The 27,392-nt window shown below is 45.4% G+C and overlaps 2 protein-coding genes across 2 annotated transcripts in view; both read right to left on the bottom strand.

Annotated features, from left to right (window-relative positions):
• Window positions 1-176: 176 nt before the first annotated feature.
• LOC122625862 lies at window positions 177-2,013 on the bottom strand. The gene is made up of 4 exons (XM_043805898.1): window positions 1,933-2,013; window positions 839-1,870; window positions 407-535; window positions 177-338 (listed from the first exon to the last, which is right to left on the bottom strand). The coding sequence occupies exons 2-4, from the start codon at window positions 1,796-1,798 to the stop codon at window positions 285-287; spliced, it is 1,143 nt and encodes a 380-aa protein (XP_043661833.1). The 5' UTR covers window positions 1,799-1,870; window positions 1,933-2,013; the 3' UTR covers window positions 177-284.
• A 559-nt stretch (window positions 2,014-2,572) lies between these two features.
• Window positions 2,573-27,392, bottom strand: part of LOC122611826 — a 38,373-nt gene continuing 13,553 nt past the window's right edge. Inside the window, 8 exon segments of the mRNA XM_043785165.1 lie at window positions 2,573-6,172; window positions 7,221-8,463; window positions 8,526-9,268; window positions 9,603-10,377; window positions 10,445-11,435; window positions 11,438-11,488; window positions 11,491-11,820; window positions 11,823-12,117. Coding sequence (XP_043641100.1) covers window positions 4,007-6,172; window positions 7,221-8,463; window positions 8,526-9,268; window positions 9,603-10,377; window positions 10,445-11,435; window positions 11,438-11,488; window positions 11,491-11,820; window positions 11,823-12,054 — 6,531 coding nt within the window. The 5' untranslated portion in view covers window positions 12,055-12,117 and the 3' untranslated portion in view covers window positions 2,573-4,006.

Here is a 27,392-nt window from a genome sequence, read left to right on the forward strand (position 1 = left end):
GCCCGCACATATTTCAAAACCTCTTCATTATCGAATTCAAAGATCCGTTATATGCTATAGGGATTTTTATAATTTTACTTTTAAAAATGTTAAATACTCCAACAACTTAACTTAAGGCAATAGAAAATTAGACAAACCAATATATATTTATACCCGACATATAATGAAAGAAACGATTTGTTTAGTTATTTTTGTTCAACAAAAGAAAATCATTTACTTCATTTTACAAAAATGTTACAATTACGTGGAACCTAGTTATGAACCTAATACCTAAGTAATCGCTACTAGAAATCCGTGTATCGCTGTCGCAGACTCTGCCGTTTGGCAACATGATGCATCTGCAAAACAAAAGTATTACAATTACAAACTGGCATTATATATGGTCTTAATTAAGATAAGGACTAACCAAACGCTGCTGACGTCGTTCCCGATTCTTTTCGTAGGCCTTTAGCAGCGAGGGGCACGTACGCTTGATGAACTCCTCCGATTCCCAGAAGAGCCCGCCTTGGTTTTCGTAGCGCAAAAGGAATTCAACCTGCAAAGATATTTAGATTATTGAATGAGGCTTACAATTAAGTAGAATTGAAAATGTTTTAAAGAGGTTTCCTACATTCTATACAGGTCTTTGATATATATTTACTTTGTTAAAACCAACTTGTATTTTATATATAAATTGAAATTTTATGTAAAGTTTGTATAACAAACCTTTTCAAGCGTAGAATTTTTGTTTACTAATATAATACAAACAAAGAAGCAATGTTATCAAATGGAATTTCTAGAAAATATTTGAACCCTGAACGTACTCAAAGTTTCTTTCTTTCCTATCACATAAACATACCTTTCCCGCCTTGGTCTCCTTGCCCAGAATGCGTTCAATGCCGTTCTCGGGCTTGATGCGTCTGAAGAAGTCCTCGTCGTTGTACTCGGTGACCACCTCCTCGCCGACTTCGTTTAGCATGTCCTCGATGCTGAGCAGTCCATCCTGCAGCCGCTCGCCGTTCTGTTCGACGCGCTGCACGAACGTCAACGGGTGCTGCTTGAGGTAATCCTCCGCCTCGGCGATTGTCTTGGCCAGATCGAACTCCTCCTCCGCCTCCTCCTGCTCCTCGTCGTCATTGTCCTCGTATTCCTCCTCGGCCTCGCCGTCCAGCTCCATGCCATCACAGTTGGCTCCGCTGGGCGAGGAGGTACGTTTGGTCTGCATGGAGCGTCGCTTTCTTTTCATCCAGTTCCCGCCGTCGTTCTCCTTGACATCCGGATGGAAGCGTACCTTCTTCACGCGGACGGACGACGAGGCGGAGTCTGTTGTATCGGGGGTGGAATTGTTGGGTGTCTGCTGCGACTCCAGCATGCTGCTGCTGCTGGAGGCGGACTTGGGTGTGGGTGTAGATGTGGATGTGGATGATGATACTGAGGCGCCGGTACTCTCGGCCAGCGTAGTTTCCTTGAGGTTCTGTGAGATTAGCTTGACTTTCGTCTCGAAGGCAGTGCATGGGGACGTGGGTGATTTGCTGGCCGGATGTTCTGGTGGGGATTGGCTGCTCTGCGGACTGTCGCCTTCGCCCCGTGTCCCCGCTGCAGCTTCAGTCTTGTGATCCGCCTGCTTCGCGGCTCCTTCCATCGAACCCGATCCCTTGCCCATCGATTCCGCAGCGGAATCCCTGCTGCAGTTGTCCAGATCTCCGACTGTGGAGTCTCCGTCGCCCGTCGTCGTTGTCTCCACCATCACACACTTGATTTGCATAGATTTGTCCAGCGAGTCACTGCCAGCCGAGTCATCATTGGACTTGGTATCCATGTGGTTGGGTGGCTCCTGGTGATCTGCGTTGGCTCTCTCTCGTTTTGCGGGACTGCTACAGTTCAAATTTGGCTAAATGCATCGCAATTCAATTGTAATCTTTCATTAAAACGGCTTTCTCAGTGTTACCGTACCGTTAACTATGAAAAATACCTTCGCTCGCATCTGGCAATGAAAATCACGAATGTAGGTGACTTGGCAATGATTGTGAAACGGTGGAGTCTGCAATACGGAGACATTTATTTAAATGAATATTTTTTATTTTTTTGTTTTGGCATTATTAGAGCTGCTAAAAGAAATATTTTTTCTGTAATGTCAAAATTTATTTTGCACCGTAAATATAACCTTACGCAAAGACCTCTGTGCGAGTAATCAGGAATATTATTCAGATTCCAGAAATATAGACCATATACTTATACCAAATTACAGACCTTTTGTCTCTTCAGTTCTCTTTCTGTATTTGTTTTTGAAAGAGGAAAAATCATTATCTATTCCACATTCCATCGTCCCACATCACAACAGAGTTGCCGTATTTTGAAAGTCCCGGTAATGTCGGAATACCGTTACCAATACCGTTATAAATTCAAAATCCGTTGAAAGAGTAGTTGAAATTTTATGTGTTAGGTTCAAGCAAACTAAATGTAAATAATTAAGTGTATTCAATTTCACACTGTCAATGAAATATTTTGCAATTTAATTTCCAATACAGGAAAAAAGTATTGGCGTCTAGATTAGAGTTAAAAAGAAGTACCAAACATACAGATAGGCAGTCAATTGTAAATGCAACTTGTGTTGTTTTTATTTGATTTCTTTATTAACAATTGTTTTTTGTACATTTTCTCTTTTGTAATTCAATGCCGTAAATCTTATTGTGTGTGTGTGTGTGTAAGTGTTGCGTGTGGCTGTGTGCGCAGTAAACAAAACTAAGTTATTTACACTAGTTTTAAGTTTAAATGTAGTTCAAAGTTAAGGACTATTTAATATATAATATATTGTGTGTATAGATATCCGTATCGATATAAGATGTATATATGCATATCAAAGGCGGTTGCAGTTATATCCAAGTAAGATTCTGTATACATATCGCGTTTTTGCGTATATCTTCTGGTTTTGTTTTGTTTTGATTTGCTTTGTTTTTAAATGTTTCCTTGCATTAAGTTTAAACTATTTAAATATGGCCCCGCTATTCCACATGTGTTCTTTTTGTTTGCTTAGAGTTTAATGATAACATTTTGTTTGTAGTGTTACGCCTACACTGTGCTACAAAGACGGCGTTTGCTGGAAAACATTCGCATAAATGATGAGAACATAACTATTCCGTAGTAGAAACTAAATTCTATCAACTAATTTTAACCGAGTACTGCACTTGTACAAAATAATATTGCAAATATTGCAAAAATTTCCCTATTTTCTGTTGATTTTTGAATTGCATTTTAAATGTGTTTTTTTTTTTTAGTTTTTATTTTTGCAGCAGCTGTGTGTAAATATATATGTATAGATTTATATAGTATGTATATAGTACCATATTCATTGCATGATATACGCGCTCACTTATTTTTTTTTTTTGCATTTACAATTATCAATAATCACAGTTCCCATTCGAAAAATTAAACGAATTATTTGTAGCAAGACATAATTTTGAATTTATCTCTTTTTCTCCTGTACAAAGTTGATTTCCTTGAAACGCTTTTGGATCTTGCTCGGATTGGGTTGGTTTTTCCATTTTTCCATTTCATATTAAGCCGATGGTAAATATAGGTTCTATGTTATAATGTTTCTATAGTTATCTCTTTGATAAGTTACAATACGATTAGTTAAAATTACATTTTGCACCGTTCTAGCAAGTAATTACATTAAGAATTCCGGGTTATCCCATTTGCAAAGTATTCGAATTATGGGTTTCTTTCCTTTTTGTTTATAAATTATGGTTACGTAAGGCTAACTTAGGTTCTAAAAAAACGTAAAAGTGCAGGAACATGTTCCAACTAGGTGTGTATAAGTGGGTGTGTGTTAGTGACAATAGAAATCCTAAAACAGGTGCCTAAAACGAATCCCCAACTCCACTAACGCATACCCCAAAAAAAAGGAAAAAGCATAAGCAACAACAAAATATTAACAAAACCAAAACTCACTTAAATCGAAATACAAAATAAGCTTAAACGAATAACGTGATTTAATTTAATAAAAGAAACGACCCCTGAATGTGGCCTACTTTCTGGAAATGACTTTGCCCGTCTGGGCATTGACCAGTATCATTTTGTCCGGTGTAGCGGGTCGCTCCTGGCCGGAGGTGGAAGTGGCGTCCTCCGGCTGGTTGGCACTTCCGCGGAGGATCCTTCTGCGCAGGCGATCGCTGATGTTCTCGCTCTTTTGGGACTCTGAGTTGGCGCCCTCATCCTGGGGGAGCTTCACACTCAAACCGCCATCGTTCTTGTACAGAATCAACTTGGTGCTGGGCTTCTTGGACGACGTCTCCTCCATCGCCTCGTCAGCTGGCTGTTCATCTGGGCTGCTGCTGCTTGGCTGCTGCTGCTGCACATTGGCGTTCAGCACATTGTCCTGGTTGTTGTTGTGCTCGGTCTGCTCCACCTTAGAGACAGCGCCTTCCTCCGGTTCCCGCTCCACGCTGATCTCCAGCTGATCGTAGCAGGTGAAGAACTCCACGGACTTCAGCTTCTCAGTGGCATTGAAGTGCAGCGCCGTGTGCTCCTCCATTTCCGCCTCCTCATTGGCATTGTAATCACAGTGGTCACATGTGTGGTAGTTGGGAGGCGGAGGATTCACGCAGGCGTGCTTCTGGAGATGATGCATCAGCTCCTCGTGCTGCTGCGTCTCAAATGGACAGTGGAGGCAGCGTTCCGGTGCCGGAATGGACTGGGGCATGTCCACGGAGCCAGCATCACTACTGCCATCTGCCGCCAAGTCACTGGTAGCCACCGAAGCGCTGGTGGAGGGAGTGGAAGTGCTACGTCGCTCCTCTTCCTCCTCGGGGGATTCCGCCTCGTTTTTGGTGACCGACGCTTCCCGGGGAAGTGCAACCATCTGGCCACCGCCCGATTCCAGCTGCTTCTTGAGCAGAGAGTTCTGGTTGTCGAACCCGCCGGTGGAGGTACTAACTCCGCCTGCGGTAGTCTGCTGCAGCAGCTGCAAGCTCAGCTCGTTGTCCACCACCCAAATGGTTTCGGGACCAGTCAGCTGCAGCAACTTGGGTGCCGGATACTCGACATCCTCCTTGCAGTTGCGGTACAGCTGCTGGCACTTCTCCTGGTAGTGGGACATGTGCACCGCGCGGTGCAGTTGGAGCAGGGTTTCCTCCGACGTGCGATACTCACAGTAGGCGCAGACATAGCTCTGATCCTGATCCTCGGGCTCCTGATCGCTGTGGGCCAGCAAATGCTGCTCCAGCTCCTGCTTGGCATTGCGCTCGTCATTGTGCTTCTGGGCAAAGCGAGCCGGACACCTGGGACAGTAGCTGATCAGCTTGTACTGGTACTCCGGCGGCAGTTGCTGTGGATTAAGCTCCGCGTCCGAGGCAGCATCCATCTGGATCTGCGATAAATCTATGGAGAGTGGTGTGGAGGCGGGCAGTTGCTGCACCTGCTTGGCAGCAGCGGCCAACTGGAGGGCCACACTGAAGTCCAGACCCAAGGAGGCAGCGCCTCCTCCTACTCCCCCGGCAGCTCCTCCGACTGCACCTGCTCCCGCGGCAACCATCTGCTGCTGGTGGACCGTCCGCATGTGGCTGCTCAGATGCTGCTTCTTGGCACAGACAAATGTGCACAGCCGGCACTCGTACTGCGTGGGCTTGTGCAGCGAGACATGGTAGTTCATCTGGGACTTGCTCTCCGAGATGTACGGACACACCGGGCACTTCTGCTGCTTGCTCTTGGTATTGTTGCCGCCGCCGCTGGATCCGATGGAGTGCTCCGCCGACGTTGGCAGGCGGGTGATCTCGATCTGGTCGTTCTGCTGCAGCTGCAGCAACTCCTCGGCGCTGCTGCTGGCCACCACTGCCTTGCAGGCTGCTGCCCAATAGGCCGCCGCCGCCTGGATATCCTGCTGGGTGTTGGCCGCATTCACCACCGCTGCGGCGCTGGCGGAGAGCGGTGTGTGGAAGATCTGCTCCAGCTGCTTGGTGGTCAGCAGCAGGGGCTGGGCACTATTGCTGCTGTTGCCGCTGGCATTCGTGTTGCTGCCGGGCTTCAGGATGTTGCTGGTAATGGGATTCGACGGGTTGTGGATGTGGGACTGGGATTCGTTGCTGGCACCTGCTCCCAAGGGTCGGTAGATGGGTGGTGCGATCGCCGAGACACTGGCTCCTCGCTCAAGGGTCTCGATCCGAATATCCCCGGAATGCTTTAAGCGACAGTGCCGCTGTTTGGGGAGAACAAGGGAAATAAGTCAGCAATTAGTACAACTTAGTATGGGTAAATGGCATTCATCTAGTGTCCTTCTGTTTTCATGTAAATGTATGAGTGTATGTGTGTGTGTGTATGTGTGTGAGTGTGTATGTACGTGGTGTGTGTGCCCTTATTCAGGGATAATAAACCATGAGTTTAGCCCAATCGAAAACCCTCGCACCGTAATGGGAATCCCTTTAAGGTTAGCTTTATATTTTTATGGTGTCATGGGTTTGTTTTTTTTTTGTTTATGATTTTGGATTTATGGATTACATTAAGTTCGAGAGGTAAATAGAGGCAAGCAAGACTTTCACCAATGATTTTCTTAAAGTTAATAATCGTTTATCATATATAGAGTACAACAAAAGCAAGACCAGACACCACACATTTAAACAGTCAAAATCGGGATAATAATAAAGGGGGGCTTACAAAATAGACTTTGCATATTTACCAGCGCAGCGCAAGGACTACGGACACAGATGGAGTGGTGAGATGGGTGGCAGAAGGTGTCGGATCGGGGACTGCAAGCTGTCTAAACTGAGTGCTAAGCTAGTAAGGGGCTAAGTCGGGCTTCCTAAGAATCTCAGTGGCTCTTTAAAACTTTTGGAACAAGGGGCATAAGTCCGGATTCTTCAAGCTTAAAAACTATTAATTATTATTTCTTTCTCTTCTAAAAATCATTCGCAAGTTCTTTAAGTAGATAAGTAAATACTTATAAAACTTTATTTTATATTATAAAGCTGAGTTTTAAACCACAAAAACAAGAAAAATCTATTTAACAATGTCATCTAGATCTGCACTTTGAAAGGCTTCTAACAAATTTTAAAACTATTGTGGACTTAAGCTTTCCGACAGATATCCGTGGATCTCTATGGACCATTTCTATAGACTATTTTGATACCCCTAGTAGTTAAGGCTTCCTGACTGACTGCGGGTCATAACGAAACTTTTGGGGATTGGCGGCTCGTTGCGGTTTTTCAATGGGACAAAACACAAATCCATTAAAGTGCACTGGGCCATACCTGGATGACATGTTTCCAATTCGAGACCTGGTGGCAGTGGCCGCAGCGATACGGCGACGGGTCGCGTCGATCGCCATCGGCCATGGTCAGGAGGCTGGGACTACCTGGACTATGGCTATGGAATCTCGTCTGCGGATGCGACATCTGCGCAACGGTTGGCGCCTGCTTCTGCGGCGCCATGGCAGCCAGGTAGGCGGAGGATGAGGCTGCCAGCGGCGGTGGCGGTGGCGACGATGTGGAGGAGGACGCCGAGGCGGACGCGGAGCCGGCGGCCGATGAAGTGGAGGCCACCGAAGACGATGATGACGACGACGACGACGACGATGACGAGGGAAAGGAAGTGGAGCTGGGATTGGCTTTTGTGTTAGTGTTTATGGTGTGGGCATGGGTTAGACCCGACGCCAGGTGGCAACCATCACCGGCCATGTGTGAGGGTGGATCATGATTTTGGTCATTGTGGTGGATGGTGGATGAGGATGAGCTGTGGTTACCCGCACCCAGTGGATGAGCCAGCGGTGTGGCAGTAGAAATAGGAGTAGGAGTGGTAGTTACTGGCAAAGGCGATGCATTGGGCTTGCTGGCTGAGTTGGTGGGAGGTGGTGGTGGTGGTGGTGTTGTGGTATTGTTGGTGGATGAGGCGACGTAGACGGCATCCAGCCGGAGTCCATTTCCCACAACCGAGTTACTGTTAGCGTTAGAAGGATGAATTCCATTTCTGGCACTGCGCGGTGAGGTGAGCAGATCCTGCAGCGATCTGGCGGTGGTGTCTTTGGTGGTTCTACTAGTGGTTGAGTTCGTGGTGGTGGTGGTGGTGTTCGGCGACGTCAGACTGTCGGCACTTGCCTCGTTTTGACTCGCTTTCTGCTCACCGTGCTCTAAAATGGAGGCGGCACTGGCTTTCGTCGTATTGGCTTGTGGCTTTCCGCCCGCCAACGCCAAAGCAAGTCCGCTCAGAGCGCTGGCGTTCGGAGTGGGCGAGTGCTGGGCCTCCTGGATTGCACGCTGTAGCAGTCCGGCCGAGATGGCCGGACTCGTTCCGGCGGAGCCGGAGTTGGGCGACGACTGTGACTGCGACTGCGACAGACACATGGCGGCGAAGACCTTGTTCATGTAGAACTGTGGACTGCCGCCCACGGACACCTGCAGGGGCGAAGTGCTGGAGTTGCCCGAGTTGGACTTGGGGTAGTTGGCGTCCTGGTAGTGAATCTTCACGTGCGCCAGCACAGCGTCGCGATTCTGGTGCCTATTGTTGGGAGTGAAACATTAGTATATTAAAGTAGTGGTGTTCCCCTCTCCGAAACTCACCCGAAGTTACACTTGCGACACCTGTAGACCGTCTTCTTCTCACTGCCCTCCTGGTGCACCTCAGTGATGAGGTCGTCGCTGGGCTTGCCCTGCATTACGGATGCCTGATTGGAGCGCTTAACCGGGGAAATAGTCACCGAGGGCGTGATCATCGTGGACTGGTGCTCCTTCTGCTGCTGCTGCTGGTGTTGCTGCTGCGCCATGGCGGCATTCATCATGGTGGCCAACAGGGGAATCCGTATGAGGTTGTCCGCCAAATGGGCATCGTCCAGTACGTTCGGTTTGTTGGGCAGCACTGGTTCCAATGTGATGTCCTGCCCGGAAACAGAGCCCACCTTGGCATAGTCCTTGAGGAATGCCAGCGAGGCCACCTGGTTCGGGGTCATCTCGCCGGACTTCATCAGCTTGGGATCGCCATCCTCCTCGGTTACCTTCATCAGGGTGATGTACTTGTTGTACTTGGTGTAGTTCCGGCGGCCCGTCTCGTCGTTCATCAGGACCTTGGCCGTCTTGTGCGAGGGATCGCGGATGGTCTTCAATCGGATGTGCTTGGTGATGTCCCAGCGCCAGTTGGAGCGGTACGAGCAGAGGGAGCACTCAAAGGGCTTCTTGTTCAGATGGCCCACGATGTGCACGTGGAAGCGGGACGCCGTGGAGGCCCAGAAGCTGCAGTGCGGACACTTGTACACCTTCTTCAGCGAGGAGTTGGCTGCCTCTTCCTCCGGTGTCATCTTTTTTGTTACCTGCAGTGCGTGAAAGAGTCAAATTTCATTTTGACGTGGCATATGCTCGTGCTGGGTCAGGGGATTCGACTAAATGATACCCTAACGAACTAAGGAACCGAAACAATTGAGATTATGATCCTTCTTTCATGATCATTATTTTTAAGCTTCTTTAAAGTATTTAAGTATTTAAATAATTATACCAAAGAAAAATGTTCGTTAAAAATAAAGTCTTGCCTTTTAAAAAACTAAGTGATACTATAAATTTGAACCATTTTTTTATATTTCCCATTAAATACACATAGAAACTTAACGGGGGACTGTGGGATCTGTGCTAAGTGAACTCCGGACTTACCTCGCCGTATCCGGGTGCGGTTTCAACGCCATAGTAGCTGTTCTCCTCGTTGCTGGCCGCCTGACTTCCGGTCGGCGACTTGATCAGGCTGTGGTTGTTCTTCTCGTGCTGCAGGGATGCGGCTGCTGCGGCGACGATCTCCTTGGTGGTCTTGTTCCAGATGCACACCCGCTGCTGCTGGACGGCCGCCTGCTGCTGGAGGCTCTGCGAGTCCGGGCGTCGATCGCCGCTCTCGCCGGAGTTCGAGTCGTACATCTCGTTGGCGCAACGGATGGCCTCGACGCACTGCTTCAGGTGGTGCATCAGATCCGTGGAGGACTTGTAGCGGTGCCGGCAGTGCTGGCAACGCGTCGATCCCGTCACACTGAGATTCAGGGCCGAATGGGAGTGGTGATCCTCGTCGTCCTCATCGATTTCCAGCCGATCGTCGGCATCGTCCTCGTGCAGTCCTGCATCATCCTCGTCGATGATCACCGCGGAGGCGTGACAGCTCTTGCCGTGGATGATCGACTCCGAAAGGCACTTGGCCACATGACCGCACTGGCACACCAGATTCTCGTGCTGCGCCCCCGTCTTCAGTTTGTCCATGAAGCTGGACTTCTTGGTCATCTGGCTGCGCGTGGAGTTCTGGGAGGCCACCGTCGTTGCCGGCGACAATTGTGGCACATGCGACTTGTCGAGCATCTCCGAGATCTGTTTCTCATTGAAGAACATGGAGCCAATCTCCGTCAGCGAACTGCGCGAGGCATTCGTCTCCTTCGAAAGGTTTAATACACTGAGGAGGAAAAAAATGAATTAGTCTTTTCTCTAACATGGGAAATATGGATTGGTGGTCTACTTACTCTTTGGCCCCCTTGCTGATCGGGATGAGATTGGGCATGGTTTGCTGTGCCCGCGGTGTGGGCGTGCCCACGCTGGAGGTGTCCGAGGAGCATCCGCCCTTCTGCGAGAGATCTGTGGGCTCCTCCTCCTCGTCGTACTTGCTCCGTTTGCCGTAGTGATGGAGGTGCATCGGCTGCTCCTCCCCGCCGCTCATTGCATCGTCGGCATCCTCGACGCCGTCCAGTTCGTCGTCGACATTGTTGTTGTTATACTGATCCTCCAGCTCGGCCGAGTCGCTGAGGAACTCCTCGAACATCTCGCTCGCTCCGACTTTGTTTTGGCGCCTCGGCCAAATAGAGCCGGCATTGCCAACCGGCGGCACATGGTGGTTCATCTCGTGCACCGTCAGCGATTGCTTGATGTCGGCGGTAAAGTCGCAGGCGGCGCATTTGAAGGCGCCGGCACCGCCGTGATTCTTCATGTGCCTGTCCAGATTCCATTTGTAGGGCGTGCGGAAGTCGCAGGTGACGCACTTGATCATCGGCATGGAGTGGTACTTGACGTGCTTGCTGAAGCGCGCCTTGATGTGGGTCACATAGCTGCACTTGTCGCAGCGGAAGAACTTGGTCTTGCCGTGCTCGGCCAGCTCGTGGGCTCGCAGTTGGGTTCGGTAGAGGGTGGTGAACTCGCAGGCGCTGCACTTGAGCAGCCGGTTCTGGGGCTCCTCCCCGTTGGAGGGTGGCGTTGCCGAGCCACTGGTGGGCGAAGGAGTGGGTGGCTCTGCGGGCGACTGGCGCTCGTAGTCGCGAAGGACCTGCATCTGTCGCTCATACGCACTGGTGGCCACCAGCTCCAGTTCTCGCTGCTGTTCGCGCTGCTGCTCCTCGCGTTGTCGCTGGTTGAAGGCCTGAATGTCCCGCTGCAGCTTCTCCTCCTGCAGGAGCAGCTCCCGCTTCACTTGCTCCAGCGTGGGCACATCCGGCACGGTGACTGTCAGCGATTGGCCCCCATTACACCCACGCTCTCCTCCAGCCGCCGCTTGCGTGCCTCCCTGCTCATGCCCCCTTGCCCCTGGCCTGGCCATGACCACTGGGAATGCCGTCCGTGCAGCCGTGCACCATCTTCATGTGCCGCACCAGCTTCTGGAAGTGTCGCGAGGCGTACAGGCACAGCTTGCACTTGTTGATCACTATCTTCTCGCCGTGCACGTCGCGCAGGTGGGTCAAGTGGTAACGCGGATTCTGTGTGAAGTACGCACAGTGGTTGCAGCTGTAGTTCCGCTTGATCTTGCACTGCGGCAGGCCCTCCTCCTTGGCATCCATGCCGATGGCGACCTGCTGTGGCTGCTGTTGCTGCTGCTGCTGCACGCTGTTCACAACGGCCACTGCAGCTGCCGCTGTCGCTGCTGTTGCAGCAACTGCTGCAGGCGGAAGCGCTCCACATGTCGCTCCAGCAGGGATGAGCCCGCCTGTGTGGCTGGCGTAGTGCCGGTCGAGTTGCTCGTGATGAGTCCCGTGTTCCCGCTGGTGGGTTGGTGGCCACCCTGCTCCGTGTACAGCTGATTGCCGCTGACCACGCTGCGCACGATGAGCGTGTCTCCTGAACGCTGCACCATTGAAGGCAGGTCCATTTTTCTGTCGGTCTGATGGTTTTCTGTCCTGGCAACTCCCTCAAGACTGGCTAGTGGTGTTAGCTGCAAAGGGAGGAAATGTAATCCAGTTAGGTGTGGTTGGAAATAATCTCATTTAAGCCACATGGCAGCTACACCATGATGAAATGTCTGCTCCCTTTATTCAATATGGCGAAACAGGGTTTGCTTGTAACTTTTATTAGTTGAGATGACCCAGCTTAAATATCGATTTAATTTTTATATATATCTATGTATGTATATCATTTGAGTTTTATTTAAAGTTTTATTTATTAAGAAACCATTTTAAATACACCTCTTACTACATCTATCTCATTTGTTGGTATCAAATTGGGGAAAGGACAGAGGAAATAAAATCCCATATGCGATACAAAGGATGTCTTAAATGCAGATTTCAACACTTGCCCAACTCATTACACATACATTAACAGAAGCACACATGAATCGCCTGTTTCTGTGTGTGTCAGTCTCGTAAATATTTCAGTATTTTCCCCTCGAAACGCCGACTTCCGACTCCAACCGACCTTTATCAGCAAAAGTTGGTTCGCTTTCCCAACTTGCTTGGCAGGATATTAAAATGAAATGTTTTCTGTCCGCCGAAAATGCGACAAAGTAGCGTAAAATCAACAGAAAGTCGGGGAAATTGGGCAACGGAAAATGGAAAATCATTCGAGAGTTTTGACAGGGAAAACGAACCCTAAGAGCCGCCGCAAATCTCGGAGGTAAACGTATTGTAGTTTGTGCGTAACACAAATCCATTTTGGGGCTAATTGGAGTTGGCCAAGTTGAAAAAGGGAAACGGAGGATGAGTTCGAGTTAGAGAGCTGGAAAATTTCAATGCTCCCACACACCACACACACACACACTCATAAAGGGTCGGGATGCGGTGAAGGTCAACCTTTTTTTTTCTAGTGGAGCCACCGTTTGCATGAGTGCACAGGAAGGGAGGAAATTCGGGAGGAATTTCGCCACTTGCGGCTAATCCTTGGGGTGTCGTTTTTATCAAATGCAGTAATTTTGCTTTTTAAGCGTTTTTTATTGCCCACCCGCAACACACATGGGTGAGTGTGTGTGTGTGTGTGCGCCAGTCCTTTCCGCACAGAAACCGCAATTGTGTTTTGGCTTAGAGGAGGGCCATCGAAAAAAGAAGAAACAATTTGATGGAGCATCTCTCTGGTGCCATCATTTAAGTAACATATTTAATTATAAAAAGAGATGGCGCGAAAAATACATTAAGATAAACACATATGTATGTATATCCTGCACACACACCCTCGTGTCGGCTGTGTACTCTTGACATTCAACACGTTTATTGTCGCAGAGCAACAAGCTCATCATCCTCCCAGCATCCTTCATCCTACATCCTCATCAGCGTCAAGGCGGAACTCATTAACAACACGGGAGAAAGAGAGAGAGGCCTCCAAGTGGGTGTGCGTGTGTGTAAGTGCGTTCGTGTGGGTGGTTGGGTGGCTACAGGGCTGGCAGGACAGCATGCACGGTAGTCACTGTTAGCGATCCCTGGACGGAAGGACGCACTCCATATTCATTTAACCTGGGGTCGGTCAGGTGAGCTGTAATTGATGCACTTGTACTTCGTAATATGTGCATTTGAACTTCACAATTCCGTTTAGCATATATACATGGTGTATGTCCTTCTTCCACGGTATAAGGATTCATTTCAAGAGATAGTATATTAAATACATATTAAGCTTGATATTAACAAGTGAGCACCGTTCAGAATCTAAACTCACTTTAAAGCACTGAAGGGCTTATGCATAAGTTATAAAATTCAGTTACTTCGACCTAGTCACGGTTTCTGGCAGCCCTGGTCCTGGACAGGATCGCCTCATCCTTATGCGTTGTTGACACCGCGCTTATTACGGAAGGCGCTGGAAAAATACGTCGACGAGCTGCTTCCTGCTTATTTGCCTTTGTTTACGTTTTGTTTTTCTTATTTTTGATGTTTTCTTTTTTCTGCTCAGTTTTCAGTTGTTGGCCTATTGTTATTGTTGTTCTTGGCTGTGTAAATACGCTTATACACACACAGACACACACACTCACTCGAACTCGCACCCACACAGGCAGAGACACACAACCTGCTTATGCGGCAACACGTTTTGCTTTGAAATTTTAATTTCTCACGCGACGCCAAAAAGTATGCTACAAAGGATGAGGCAAGGATGTGTTGGGTGAAAGGCGCTGGCGTACGCACTTGGTGGGCCCGAGCTGTTGCCATTGTTTGCTCCGCTTGTTGTTGTTTTTCCTGCTGCTGTTGCAGCCTACGCGGACTTAATTAATCTTGCTGTGGGCTTAGTCCGTTGTCCTGGCAGTGCTCGGCTATCCCGCTTATCCCCTCCACCCCTTCCCGCAACCCAAGTCCCCCTCACCAACGGGTTTGACGCTCTAAGACTTCTTTTCTGCCGTTTCGGTCTGTTTGTGCTCTGTTTTTGGTGATAATGAGGCGACAGTGCTACGCCTTTTTTCCGCGGCTGCATTAAACACTGTTGAGCGTTGGCGGTTTGATTGATGGTTCGCAGTGTCCCAAACGTTTCAGCCTTTTAGCTTTTCGTCACTTTAATTAACAACCGCACAGACTTGGTGCTTCTGTTACTTTTCAAAATTTACAATAACCTAAAAAGTCATTTCAACTCACAATATGCAAGAAAAATGTGTTTTTGGGATAGATCAACTAAAAAGTTTCTTATTTTAGTTTAAAACCTTTATATTTCATCTTTAATGAAATCAATAGTTTAAACAAGATCCATTTCCCTAATTACTTCATTGCACAGCTGGGTAAAATGTGAAAGTTGCATAATTTGTTCATTACAGCGACTTAAATGTCCTGAATGTTCGGTTCGAATTTTCGCAGCTTAATTGGCACTGCAATCGTTAAGTTTCTGTGGACCAAGTGCTGTTCGGGTAGCCAATTTCCTTGTTTGGTCATTTGCTTGCGGAGCAGCAGAAGGACGAGGAGGAGGAGGAGGGTGGCGAGGAACCGGAAAGGGAAGTGGAGCGACTGAAAATGGGAGAACGGAAGCTGTGTTGTTGCTACAAATTAACAGCAAACTGCAGTCAAGTAAATAAGAAATGTGCCAGAGGGAAAAGGTCTCCACGAACGCTCGACAAAATGTTTATTCATCATCAATTTGTTTATTCGATAGCAACTAACGCTTTCGATGCTCTTCATGCTGGCCATTTCATTTTAATTTCATGATCCTTTCGAGAGGAAGTTATCGTCTTGTTTACTGCTGTGCGAATTGCCTTTGAGAACGTATAAATAGCCATCGTAAAAGTGCGATGTAGCTGAGTGTAATAGCAATGTTTATAATTAAGAGCGTTTGGAAAATCGTTGTTTTTAAATAAAATGTCCTGCTTTAAAATTGGTATTCATATGTATAAGTTTAAAAACAAGTTATCCAGATTCTTGCCCATCTTCTTCGCGCTAAATAAAGTTGATGAGGGGCGGAAAAGTTTTTGCCATTCTTGGCTTGGGTGCTATTACTTAAAGATTCTGTTGCTAAAACTAAATCGTTGAGGCAGTCAAAACTTTTACAAAACAGTCAGCCACTTCACTTCCTCGGCATCCTAGAGAATCGCATTTATATTGCCTTCACATAAATCTCAACAGACGTCAAAGTTTATTTCGCATTTTTGAAATTAAATAAAGATTTGTCACGTAGAAATCCATTTGCTGAAAGTCACCCACACATATTGAGTTGTCCCAAGCATACGCACACTGATGAGACGGCATAAAGTAAGACTGTATATCCTTATTTCCTGCTCTCTTTTCTTTATTCTCCTAGACAAATACCAAGGTCGAAACTTTGCCTGCTAAGATATTCGAGCACTTTGGCATTTCCATTTTTTTGTCGCGCAAAAAAAAATTGACCGGAAGTGGGCAGAGTTTTCGCTTCCATTTCCGTTTTAGATTAAAGTTGAGTGGCCGGAATGTGCTGTAAAATCTAAATTAAGAATTTATCAAAGTGCTGCGAAATGTCCACATTTTTCGATGGCTTTTTTCCTCATTTCGAATTTACTAGGGGCGTTGGTACGAGCATATGTTGGCATATGTTGACAGTCACCTGCTGCGCCCTCTGGCTACGAATGTGTGAATATATTTCCGTGGTCGCTCGATTTGATGAGACCCACCCACAAGTCGCCCTGTCCCTTCATACATAAACATGACGCGAAGTTGTCAGCTTCACCTCTTGACACCCATACGCCATGTTGTCCATCCGCAATTCATACTCTTTTTTCCAGCTATATACGCTCCCACAACTAGGAAGTTTTTGGGCGGAAAAGGTAGAAGCCGAAATCAAAATAAAAACAAACATATGCTTCAAGAGCATCAGTTTGTAATATTAAATGGAAAAAAACAACTGCCTTAGAAGTGCATAAAAACGGCGAATAGAAAAACCACAGTGTGGTAAAAATCTGAGAGATATCTATGAAACCGCGCACATGCAAATTAATAGGCAGCACAAAAATGGCAGGACAACGTTACTAATGCGCCCCGTTTGCATTGTCTGCTCGCACACAGTCACACACATATGTATGCACACTTACTTGGTTCGCCTGTCGTCGGATTTAACAGAACGTTTTCCTTTTTTTAACAAAACAGTAACAACAAAAAACTTCTCTCTCTTGAGCGCTCTTTTCTTTCCCTCTCTCTCTTTGCCAATGTCTTTTTCGCGATTATTTCGCAGCCGTCACACAACGAGTCAGTCTAGTGGTCCAACAACAACTGAAGAAGTGACCACCGTGGTTGGATTTTCACAGCTAAAATCCTGTGAAAAGGATGCTGCTGTTGGTGCTGCCTCAACTGCGGATGCTGTTGGTAAGTTGGCCTCTCTTGTTCTGCAGATACAAGACTGTTAAAGGATGGCTAACAGTTGGACCTTTTGGGAAGAGTAGCCCAAAGAGAAACGGAACGCGAAAGAGAGCCTTCTCTCTTTGCATATGTAAGGCAACAGAAAACATCGCAGGATGTTAAGCAGAGTCTGTTAGTTAAAAAAATATTAGAAAGATATTTTAAATTTATTTCAGTTTAATGAAGAGATATAAAAAAATTTGAACAGTATTCAAAAAAAGTGATATCGTTATGAGCTGAATTTCCTTTTTATGCCTAAACTTCTTAGTTAATCCATAACTTATTCAACTGTCCAACAGTTCCACAAGCAAAGCAAATCGGTGTAAACCACAAAACCTGTTAAAAGGCACGACAATATCTCCATTTACACCATTTTAATTTGTGGCATTCCGAATGACATTTTAGCGCACTTAATTTGTTAACCAGGCAGAAGAACAAGATCCACTTGAAAAGAAAAGCTGTCGGACATAAAGGAAAGCCATCGGGGGAAAATAATGTGGAAATCAAGCGCACTTCAGACGGGCGGCAGTTGTCGAGAGGCTAAGCCGAAACCGTAAAATGAGACGAGCTGCGATGCGGGTTCCAGTTGAGCTTGGGTTCGGTTTTTGGGATGGCTTCGTTTTGGTCCTTGGACTGAGGGCTGCGGCACTGTTCCGTGTCCTTTTTCAAGGCAATCAACGCAAATGCTACTTAAAAATTTATTTGTGACACGCACGAGACGCAGACACAAAGGGAGCGGGTGATGGGCGGAAAGAGACTCCAAGTGAAGGCGTTGCAAAGCACAAACACTTAACACGCTCACTGTGGCAGCCAGACACACACACACAGTCACACGCACCAGCAGATACACACACACACAGAGACGCATGAGGCGCCGACAAAAAAGGACAATCAACATTTTAACACTTTTAAGGCAAAAGGATACAACATGGAGGAGGGGTGCTTCAGTTGAGAAATGTGTTGCGGTCATGCATTTTTATTCGCCCTGCACTGCAAAATATTTGAGATTAGAAGGAGCGGCTTTAGGTACTTTTAAGTAGAATCAAAATTTATTACAACACCATAACATAAAAATAGAAAAGCAGAAAACTTTCAAGTTTTGCAACCGAGTCTTCTTCTATGCCAAACATTTTGTACTTTTTTTCATGTGCACACAAAAAAGGGAAGGAGAGAGGTCAGAGCAGCGGGTTAGAAGGACATGCAAGCCCGGAAGGACAGGAAGCATCCATGGCCAGCATCAGACACGGACACTTGACATTTAAGCCTGCCATTGAGACGGGTCCTGTATGGTTTTCCTAACCATGCTGCACTCACCATAGGCTTGTGATAAATGTGGGACAGTTTTGTGCCTTCAGTTAATTCCTCAGATTTTTACTGCATTTATGAACATGACACAAGCTGAACAAGCTCACGTTTCTACCGCAAATATTGACCAGGAGGGACAAGTACTTAAACTGCAGTTCGTACTGACGCAAATCTTTTAAGCAACTTCTCTGTAAACTTTTCTAATCAAACACTCGCCCACGGAAGCGTTGAAGAGTGTTCCCGGATACGTGTGGGAAGATGGGTGTGTTTCACTCCGTGTCTGGCCAAAAACTCGACTTGTTTGCTTGCCTGTTGCCCCGATGGAGCTGCACTTGTATCCTGCTGCTCGACTCTTTCCCCAGCTAAATGAAGCAGCTCAATTTCGGCCACAGAGTGAAGAGAAAGTTCCTGGAGTGCAGCATGTGGAGCCTGAAGTTTTTCCATCTGCAATCCTATGGGCACACAGAGACCACCATCCATGGCGATGTGGTTGCAAACAGTGTTGCTTGGTCAGTGAATGAGGCGGTGTGGGCGAGGGATTCTGCCAAGGAGGTGTAATGAAGCCGCACAAATGCACACAACTTTGTTCGGGACTCTTTTGCAGTAATCAAAAAGAGGAAAAATGAAAAGTAATTTGTTGCAGTTTGTTTGCCTGACCCGAGACTGACATGGGAAAATTAAAGTCGTGTTGTGGAAAAGTTAGGTTATCCATAAGTGCCGACTTAAATTGGTTAATCGTTTATTATAAAACGGGTCAACGAAACTTAATACAGTTATTCATAAATCTTCTTGGTCATTTGAAGGAAAACGATATTGATGTATTTTATCATAACCCACAACAGGCAAACTTTTTCAGGGATAAGCGAAGGGAGGGGTTAAAATGAACATCAGTCATAAACAAGGAAAATGGTAAGCAAATAAATTCTTTATGTTAAGGGCAAATCACCACCATCAATAAGTCAAACGCTTTTTCATTCGATGCCTGTTGTCAGAAATTGAACTGGCAATATTTCATTTATTTTTCATAGCCTATTTTTTAGGGATTTAAATTTGCTATTGCCACGCCGCAGGCAGCTTCATGGCTTCACACGCAAATACGATTGGTTCTCAAAGGAGTAAAACACGCATACACGTGTATTCTATTTTCCTACCTTTTTCTGTGGCATGTGGCAGAATGGTAGGAGGCATGTTGCACACACTCGCCTCGAAGTTGCTGCAAGTTGCAGTCAAAGCCGCAGCCGCAACCAAGAGCGGTACTTCATCAAACGAGCAACTTGCCGCAAGGTAACACACCCAGTCCCACACACTCATATGCCAAACAGTTGAAGGAAAACAATAAATTCAGAACATAAGCATGAACTTCATTTAATGAATATGCTATTATTACTATTCTGCAGTCAGAGACTTTTAGCGCTGTAAAAACCCTAACATATTTGTGTATTTACCATAAATTCATTTGCCAACTGTCATCTTAAGTGCTATCGCCTTGTCCGTTGCTGTGCGTGTATATACACCATGTAGTTAAGAACTCTTTGCTTTGGCTGCAGCCACAAACTGGGAGCTCGCCACTTGTAGACACGTGCACAGTTATAAAAGCATATAAAATTTCCTATTTAACTTCCGGCATGTTTCAGCACACATACACACACAAAGCGTGCCCACGCAGCAATAGGGATATATAGAGTCGGGTCTGACATGGTAAGTCTAAAGAAAACATATCCGTGACAAAGTAAACCACCTCCAGGTGCAACCAACAATAATAATACTTTTAGTAGTTGATTTTTTTCCTTCACTTTCCGCTTTTTCTGCCATGGCTTCGCTACGGACTTTTCTTTTTTCGCAGTTTTTCCTCACGGACTTGCAACTGAGTTTTGGCTTTGACAAGATGGCAGAGGCACTAAGCGAACGACAAGAAATTGAATTCGGCTGCAGGTGGCAGCTGGCTGGTGGCGGGTGGCAGGTAACACCTTCTCCCCACCCACCCAGCTTTCCGCCCAGCTCTGCAGGATGTGTGACAGGCTTTTGAGTCGACTTTTTTCGGCACCTTGACAGCCGCAGGATTTAGCGGTCCCCAGTCGAGGCTTTAATATTTAATAAGCTGACTTCGGTCTAGGCAAGTTCACAGCAGAGCTAAGCCAAAATACCCCATTGGCTCAAAAAAGGAAAAAATGAAAAAAACCTGAAAGGCAGCAGCAGCAGCAGCAGCAAAAGCCGTCTTCAATTATGCAAAAGAGGCGTGGCGTAAAGGCAAGTTGGCCCAGACGGTGACATGGCCAATGAATTGGGGGAAAAACAAGACCAAGGCCGGATGAAAATTATGCAGCGGTGTGGCAGATTGCAAACGGTTTCATTCTGTGGCAAAAGGTAGCAAGAAGTTGGTGGTCTGATTACTTAGTATAAGCTAAGGCAGGGAAACTTAAACCAGAATTAAATTTATTTCTATATACTTTGCCATTTTTATTCTTTCTAATTCGTTAGCTTTCTACCCGCACTTCTAGTCGTCTTTAATCACCAACCGAGCCGTCTTGCTATTTAGCACATCACTCCTAATTATTCACTTCGTCACATATTATCACGTAGTGCCTGCCAAGTTTCCATGTTTGTTGGCCGGCTGAGTTCATGGCGGCGCATATTTTAGCACACACGACTCGCCTTCAAGGACTCGCGTTTTGGGTTCTATATGGCGTTCCATCTTGGTCTTTTGGTCTCTTGGTTTTTGGTCTTTAGTATTTTGGCCTTTTGTCTGGGATTTTGTTAGGCACGTCCGATGCTGTCGCCCACGGTTCATATGCACGTTTTTGCTGTTCTTGGGCGGCCAAGTTTATTGTTTGTTGTCGGCACATTAATCATAATTTAACGATTAGCGCAAGTTTTGTTTATTAAATATTCTTCGAGCCAGTCGAGTGGCGAGTGTGGTTAAAATTTATGGAACAGCAGCGACCACGTCGCCGATGCCACGCGTCGATATGCCACAAAACTGTCATAAATCGCAATTATTTTCACAAAAGGAGAAACAACAATTTATGCATCGCTGTTGCTTTAAGCAAATTTATGGTTCACTCTTTAATTATGTCGCAGACGAAGGGCGTGGCAATGAAATTTGCATATTTTGGAGAACATTATTGCATTTCTCTACATGGTCGTTAATGTTGGGCCAAATACTTTAAAATATGTGCCGCAGTTCTTTTATTATGTCCTCAGAAGTGGAAAACGTAAAGTGTAAAGTGTATTTCCCACCCAGCTTGGTTTATTTTTATATCGACTTTGTGAGTGATTTTGGGGTTGCTTTCATTTTGATGCTAAATAGATTCTTATTTAAGTAAACTTGGTGGTTGACTGTGTAACTTGACTTTCTGAATCATTTTGAAAGTAAAACTCCAAATATTAAAACCTTAAGACTGCTGATTAAATTGCTAAGAATTTTGTTTAGTACTTACACAAAGTTTTATCCCTAAGCCGCGATACCAGCTTATCATTTGTGCATTTTAAATGAAACACATATTACGATCAACCGATGACACATTCAAAGTGATGAGCCGCAGTCTCTTTTCCCAGATATGAAGAGAAACAAACACAGAGTGGAAGAGATAAAAAGACAAATGCAAATTTCAGCGGCCTTGTGTTGTGAGATATTTAGCATTTGGCATTGGTCTATTTGCTTCAGCCAGGGATTGAGGAGCGATAGAGACAGATAAGGAGTGTGCGGTGTTTACGGTGTCGGCTGAGACTCCGACACCTCGGCTATCTACTACTATCTGCCTGCTAAGGTCAGCCACTTGGGCCAGTACGAAACTAATTGATAATCAAACAACTGTCCACAGTCAGCCGGACACACACACTCTCGCCTGTTCGCCTGTTTATCTGCCTGCAATCGCTAATTAGTTGCATTGTCCGAGACGAGGTCAACGCTGCGTATGCGCAATGTGCAAATATGGCATGGAGAAGTGTGATATGGCGCAAAGAATATGCGCTTCACATGCACACTGCACTGCAAGCGCAATGAGAACGCACAAGTTCAAGTTTATTACGCATACGCACCGGTGCCGAATGGCCGAATGATCGAATCGAGAAGAGCGCAGAGAGCACAATTCTAATTCTAATTTATTGATGCCAGTCAATGCCATGGCATGCCTATAAATGTAACTCAAACAGTTTTTGTATCTGTGTCTGTTTCTGTATCTGTAGCCGGCCGTGACAACAATTGTTGTTGCTTTGGCTGCGTTTTAGCAATTTGCAATTGGTTCAAGATCAGCAGCAAAAATCGCTTTGGCTCTGCAGCAGCATTGCGTGCAGAACGCACGGGGGACAGGAGGAAATTCAGGGGACGCGTTGGTGGTTAAACCAAAGTTTGGCCTTGTGACAATTGATTTTCGCAGCCACAAAGAGCGACAACAACGACAGCAACAACATGGCTGCAATGATTATAAAACCAACACCAGAGTGAACCACTTTGGCATCCACTCTTGTGGTTAAAGCCTGATTCATAATTTATTCTCGGCGGCGGAGGCCTGAATCGCTTTGGAAAATAACAATAACATTAATGACTCAAAATGAAAACAGCATTTAAAGCCAAACAAGCTATAAATGCGCTTCAATAATAATATTGTAAACGAACATTTAATAGAGTTTCTTACTTAACATCTCTTTAGGAAACAGCTTGAAATAATCTCAATAATACATATAAATATACATAAATGTGCAAATTTGAACCCCAGAACCCTTTTTTAACTTATTGCGGGATTATACTGCTTTATAATATAGTTTCTTTGAAAGAGGGTATCAAAGATCCATGGCAATGTTCCAGTTATTATCAGAGCTAACTTCTTGAGTCATTTGAGTAGCAGTTTGACATTGCGGTTGCCGTTGGAGCAGCAGCAGCAGCAGCAGCCGCAGCAGAAAATCGCAACAGCAACAGCCGCAGCAGAGAAGCAGCAGCAGCAGCAACTACTGATGATGAGTGCACAATCGAGGCTGCCAAGTTGCTCAATGCTATCTCATCGCAGTGTGTCTCCTTGCCCGCTCGCCTGCCGTCTCGCTCTGGCATCGTGTTGCTATCTCAGTTGCTGCAGCTTTCAGGGTCTCTGGTGCATCTAAATAAACAGAGTCCGCATAGTATATACAAATTCTGTTTTAGTGTGTTATGGTCTGGCATTCGATGACTTTGAGAACTGTGTTTGCCGAATGACAGCGCTCGCTCGTTGATACCATTGGAACCTATATAGATTATGCGAACAATATCTGAAATTACTGCATAGAAGGCCCGCCGATGGGTGGCCAAACACTTGCACTTCGACTGCCGCACACTGAAAAGTTCGACCTGCCAAGGCTTTTATACCTACTGAACCTACACGAACACATATATACATACATAGGCCCTCTATTCATTGGCATGATAAAGTGGGCAACGGCAGGAGGGGGGCACACGTACATCAATTTTCATTTACTTATGAAAATTAATAGCATTTCGCTTAACTTGCGCTCGAGTTTTCCCAGCCAGGAGCAGATTGAGCGGCCTCGAAAGGGGTGTGAGATTGGGTGGAGTGGAGTGGGTGGCTTCTGTGCGTGGCTAGCCATTAATCAGTAAGAGAGAATGTTGCCACAAACAAAATTAAATTGCTGCCTGCAGCTGATGGAAACCGTCTACCCCTCCACACCCTAGCTATCCACTGCTGCATTTTCTTTATTTTATTGCCACTTTTATGTGGAATTTCTCTCTTTTTTTAATTATCCGCTTTTGGCTTGACAATTTCATTAAAATATTATTAATTATTGCATCTCGCATTTAATATAATTCTGCCCAATATCGAATTGCAGTCATAAATATACATTTTGATTGCTTTTTGGACTTGGCAGAGAATTTAATTGGTAATACGAATACGTATTCGTAATAATTATTAAGGAAAGCGAAAACGTGAAAGGATTTTCACAAAATAATAATATATCGAGTGAAGTTTCTGTTGAGCCCACTAACGTGAACATGAAACTGAAAACATATTTAATTAAATTGGGTAAGAAGCATAATTTTGTAAAGCTTTGTCGGAAATAATCGCACATTTACAGATTAAATTTAAAATATTAAAAATTAAACATTAAATCATTAATATTATTACAATTATTTGATTGGGGATGCTTTTGTGCTATAAAATATAAAAGGACACTTTTAATTTGATGTTGAAGTCACATATGACCTACATAACAGTATGGTCATCTGTGATTTCCCAAGTTTATGGCATAAATCAAAAACGTTTCTCAAGATCCTTTTCAGGTCCGCTTTGAGTGCCGCAAAAACCTGAAAGTTACATAACTCTTCCCACTTTTCGATGGCTCAAACAGAGCGAATCGCAAGCAACAAGTTGCAAGTTGCAAGTCTGTGCACTCTTAACTGCCGATCCCCTCATGATCGCCAGATGGTTGTTGGCCAATGTCAATCAAACACATGTGTGCGCGAACTTGACTTTCAATGCGAGGCGCACAAGGCGAAAGCTGCGCCGCTTTGCCGCTCTGCCGCTCTGCCGCCGTCGACTGCGATCACCGAGGCGCTGCAGCGGCAGCAGCAACCTTGACCCGGTTCTTGAAACTGCAGCAGCAACAGCAGCCGCAACAAACATCAGCTGCAGCAGCACTTGTGCAACATTGAGAGAGGCTGGCAAACAGGTTTCGCGTTGTGCCGGCAAATGCAGCGCCACGTTTGATGGCGCGGGAGAGGAAGGGAAGGGAGAAGGGGGGCACCGGCTTCGCTTTTTTTCGGTTTTGGAACCGCGCGCATGCGCACAATTCGCAATGCGTCAACACGCATTTATTAGCTTGCTAGTTGTACGTGCACAGAAAAAAAGTGTCAGAAAATATAAACATTGAAAAAAAAATATATAAAAAAAATGTATGACAGATTTGCCTAGGAATATTTTATACCAATGCACATATAAAATTTACAATGAAAAACGATATAAAATTATCATATTTAAAAATTTGTTTTTTTTTTTTATAAATTTAAGCAAATAGATAAACTTTTTAGTAAAATAATTTGCAAATAAATATTGAACATAAAACTTCGCTGCTTTGGCTTATTATTGATGTCTTGATGTGGCAATCGGCGATGGTCAACTGGAATTGAAATTGAAGCGGCGACTTGCGACTTGCGATTCGCCACTTGCCCACAATGTCCACCGTTCGGCATTGAGTGGCTGGCTGGCTAAAAAGCAGCGAGTGACGTCAGCCAGTTGTCAGCGTTGTTGCTGCAGTTGTGGTAAGGAGAAGGTCGAGGTTAATTAAGTTGTCTTTGCCAGTGGCAACCTTGTTTGTTCGCAGTTGCAGTCTTGACATTTTGGCTCGAACGAGTCGCCCCTCTCTGCGTGTAATTCATTATTAATTGTGTCATCTCCTTGCGTTTTACCGAGCATTTACCTGCATTTCCTTCTTGCCTCTGCTCCGAACGCATTTTGCTGGTTAATTGCTCTGCAATTTGATTAAAATTAAACTGCATTTGCGGTTCCTCGCCAGTTGGCAGTTGCTCCACGAGGAATTCCCTTCCGATTTTCTTGATTTTCCCCATTTCCACTTCTATCACGTTGCTGCCAGCATATTTTCTTATTAAATTCCAACGCGCCAACGTGAGTGAGCGAGATGTCCTTCCCCTTCTTCGGCATCCTGAGCGACAGCCGTGCAAATTTAGTCACAAATTGGTAAAGTGAGTGCAGTTGAAAGGCGTCAAGTTGCTGCTGAAGGTCCCCATACACACGTGTGCACAAAAGCAATCAATGCCATGGCACCAAACACGAAGTGCACTTCAAGTGGAATTAAAGGACCAAGTTTGAGTTCCCAGCATTTATTTTAATTTGGCAACGGAAAGTACACGGAATCACAAGAGCTGTGCTTAATATTTATCTAAAAATAAGAATAAACTACTACAAAAATGGGTTTCAGAGTTAACTTTATGAAATATCCTGGTTTCTAGAAACGCAGACAAAGCTCTGAAGTATGCTAACCAGAGTGGAAATCTAACAATAATGGAAACCCATTGTCTTGGGAAAGTTTTCAAGGGAATCATGGAAGCAGAACTTAAGTGAAACAAGAATGACATAACATAAAGCACGAAATGCATTGAAACTTTACCTCTAAAAAGGAGTTTTTACTTTAAAGACAAAAATGTTTGCCTACTCAACAGTTTACCTGGACTCTTTGCTTAATTATTCGATCAAAGCGACCGCTGGCCAAAAATAAACCGAAAAAACGCCACAAAGGAAGCAACAAGTGAACATCAATGCCACCCTTAAAACCCCGAAAAGAGCAAAAGGGAAATCCCGCACAGGAAAAAAAAACAAACAAACTTTTCCTGCTATTTGCTTAATTAAATGCGCAACGTGAGGGGAAATGGGAAAGGAAGAGGGCAGGCGGTCATCAGATGATACGCAAAGCTCAAAATAATCAACGAAAAATGCCAGGGAACGGGAACGAGAGCAGATAAGTAAGAGTGTATTTGATTACAATACATTAATAGGAAGCGGCAGCCGGCGAAAGGTAAAAAACCATCGAGGATAACGCCGGAAAGGCCACGCCAAAGAAAAGTCCTTTTGCAAGCAGCCGCAGCCGCAGCGGAAAATGCCGCAAAAGGGAAAGGTGCAAAAGGTGGAAAGCGAAGTGCCAGAAATCAAGATATAATAAGGCGCAAAAAGTTAAGTAAAAAGAATGATCAAGTATACAGAACAGCAAGGCTTTTAAAATATGTATATTTAAACTTTAAAATAGGACTTTAACCATAATTTTAGTAAATATAAATGGCCCATGGCTATGCAACAAAAATTGAATTTCTTTTAACAAATAAAAAAATATCTTAAAATGATGAAAAGACTAGACTAGCCGATGCAGTTATTTCACGGCAAGTGTCTTAATTTTTTTGCTAAGCACTAACCGATTCTGTAGAATTTTAATATTAGATATATACCTAGGCAAATATTTGATTTAGTTTGTTTATCGAAACACGGACTATTTTGTAGCAGTGTAGGCACGCTGAAAACCAGCAATATTTGCGGGAGCACCAAGAGCATCTGCAGGTGAATCATTAAGGCTCCAACTGCGGGTCGGACTAAGCTGTAATTAATGAGCAAGTGGAACATCGTTGAGCCAGGCGCCGAGCAAATTAACTTGAACT

Source organism: Drosophila teissieri, chromosome 2L (assembly GCF_016746235.2).
Source record: "Drosophila teissieri strain GT53w chromosome 2L, Prin_Dtei_1.1, whole genome shotgun sequence".
Taxonomy (NCBI): domain Eukaryota; kingdom Metazoa; phylum Arthropoda; class Insecta; order Diptera; family Drosophilidae; genus Drosophila; species Drosophila teissieri.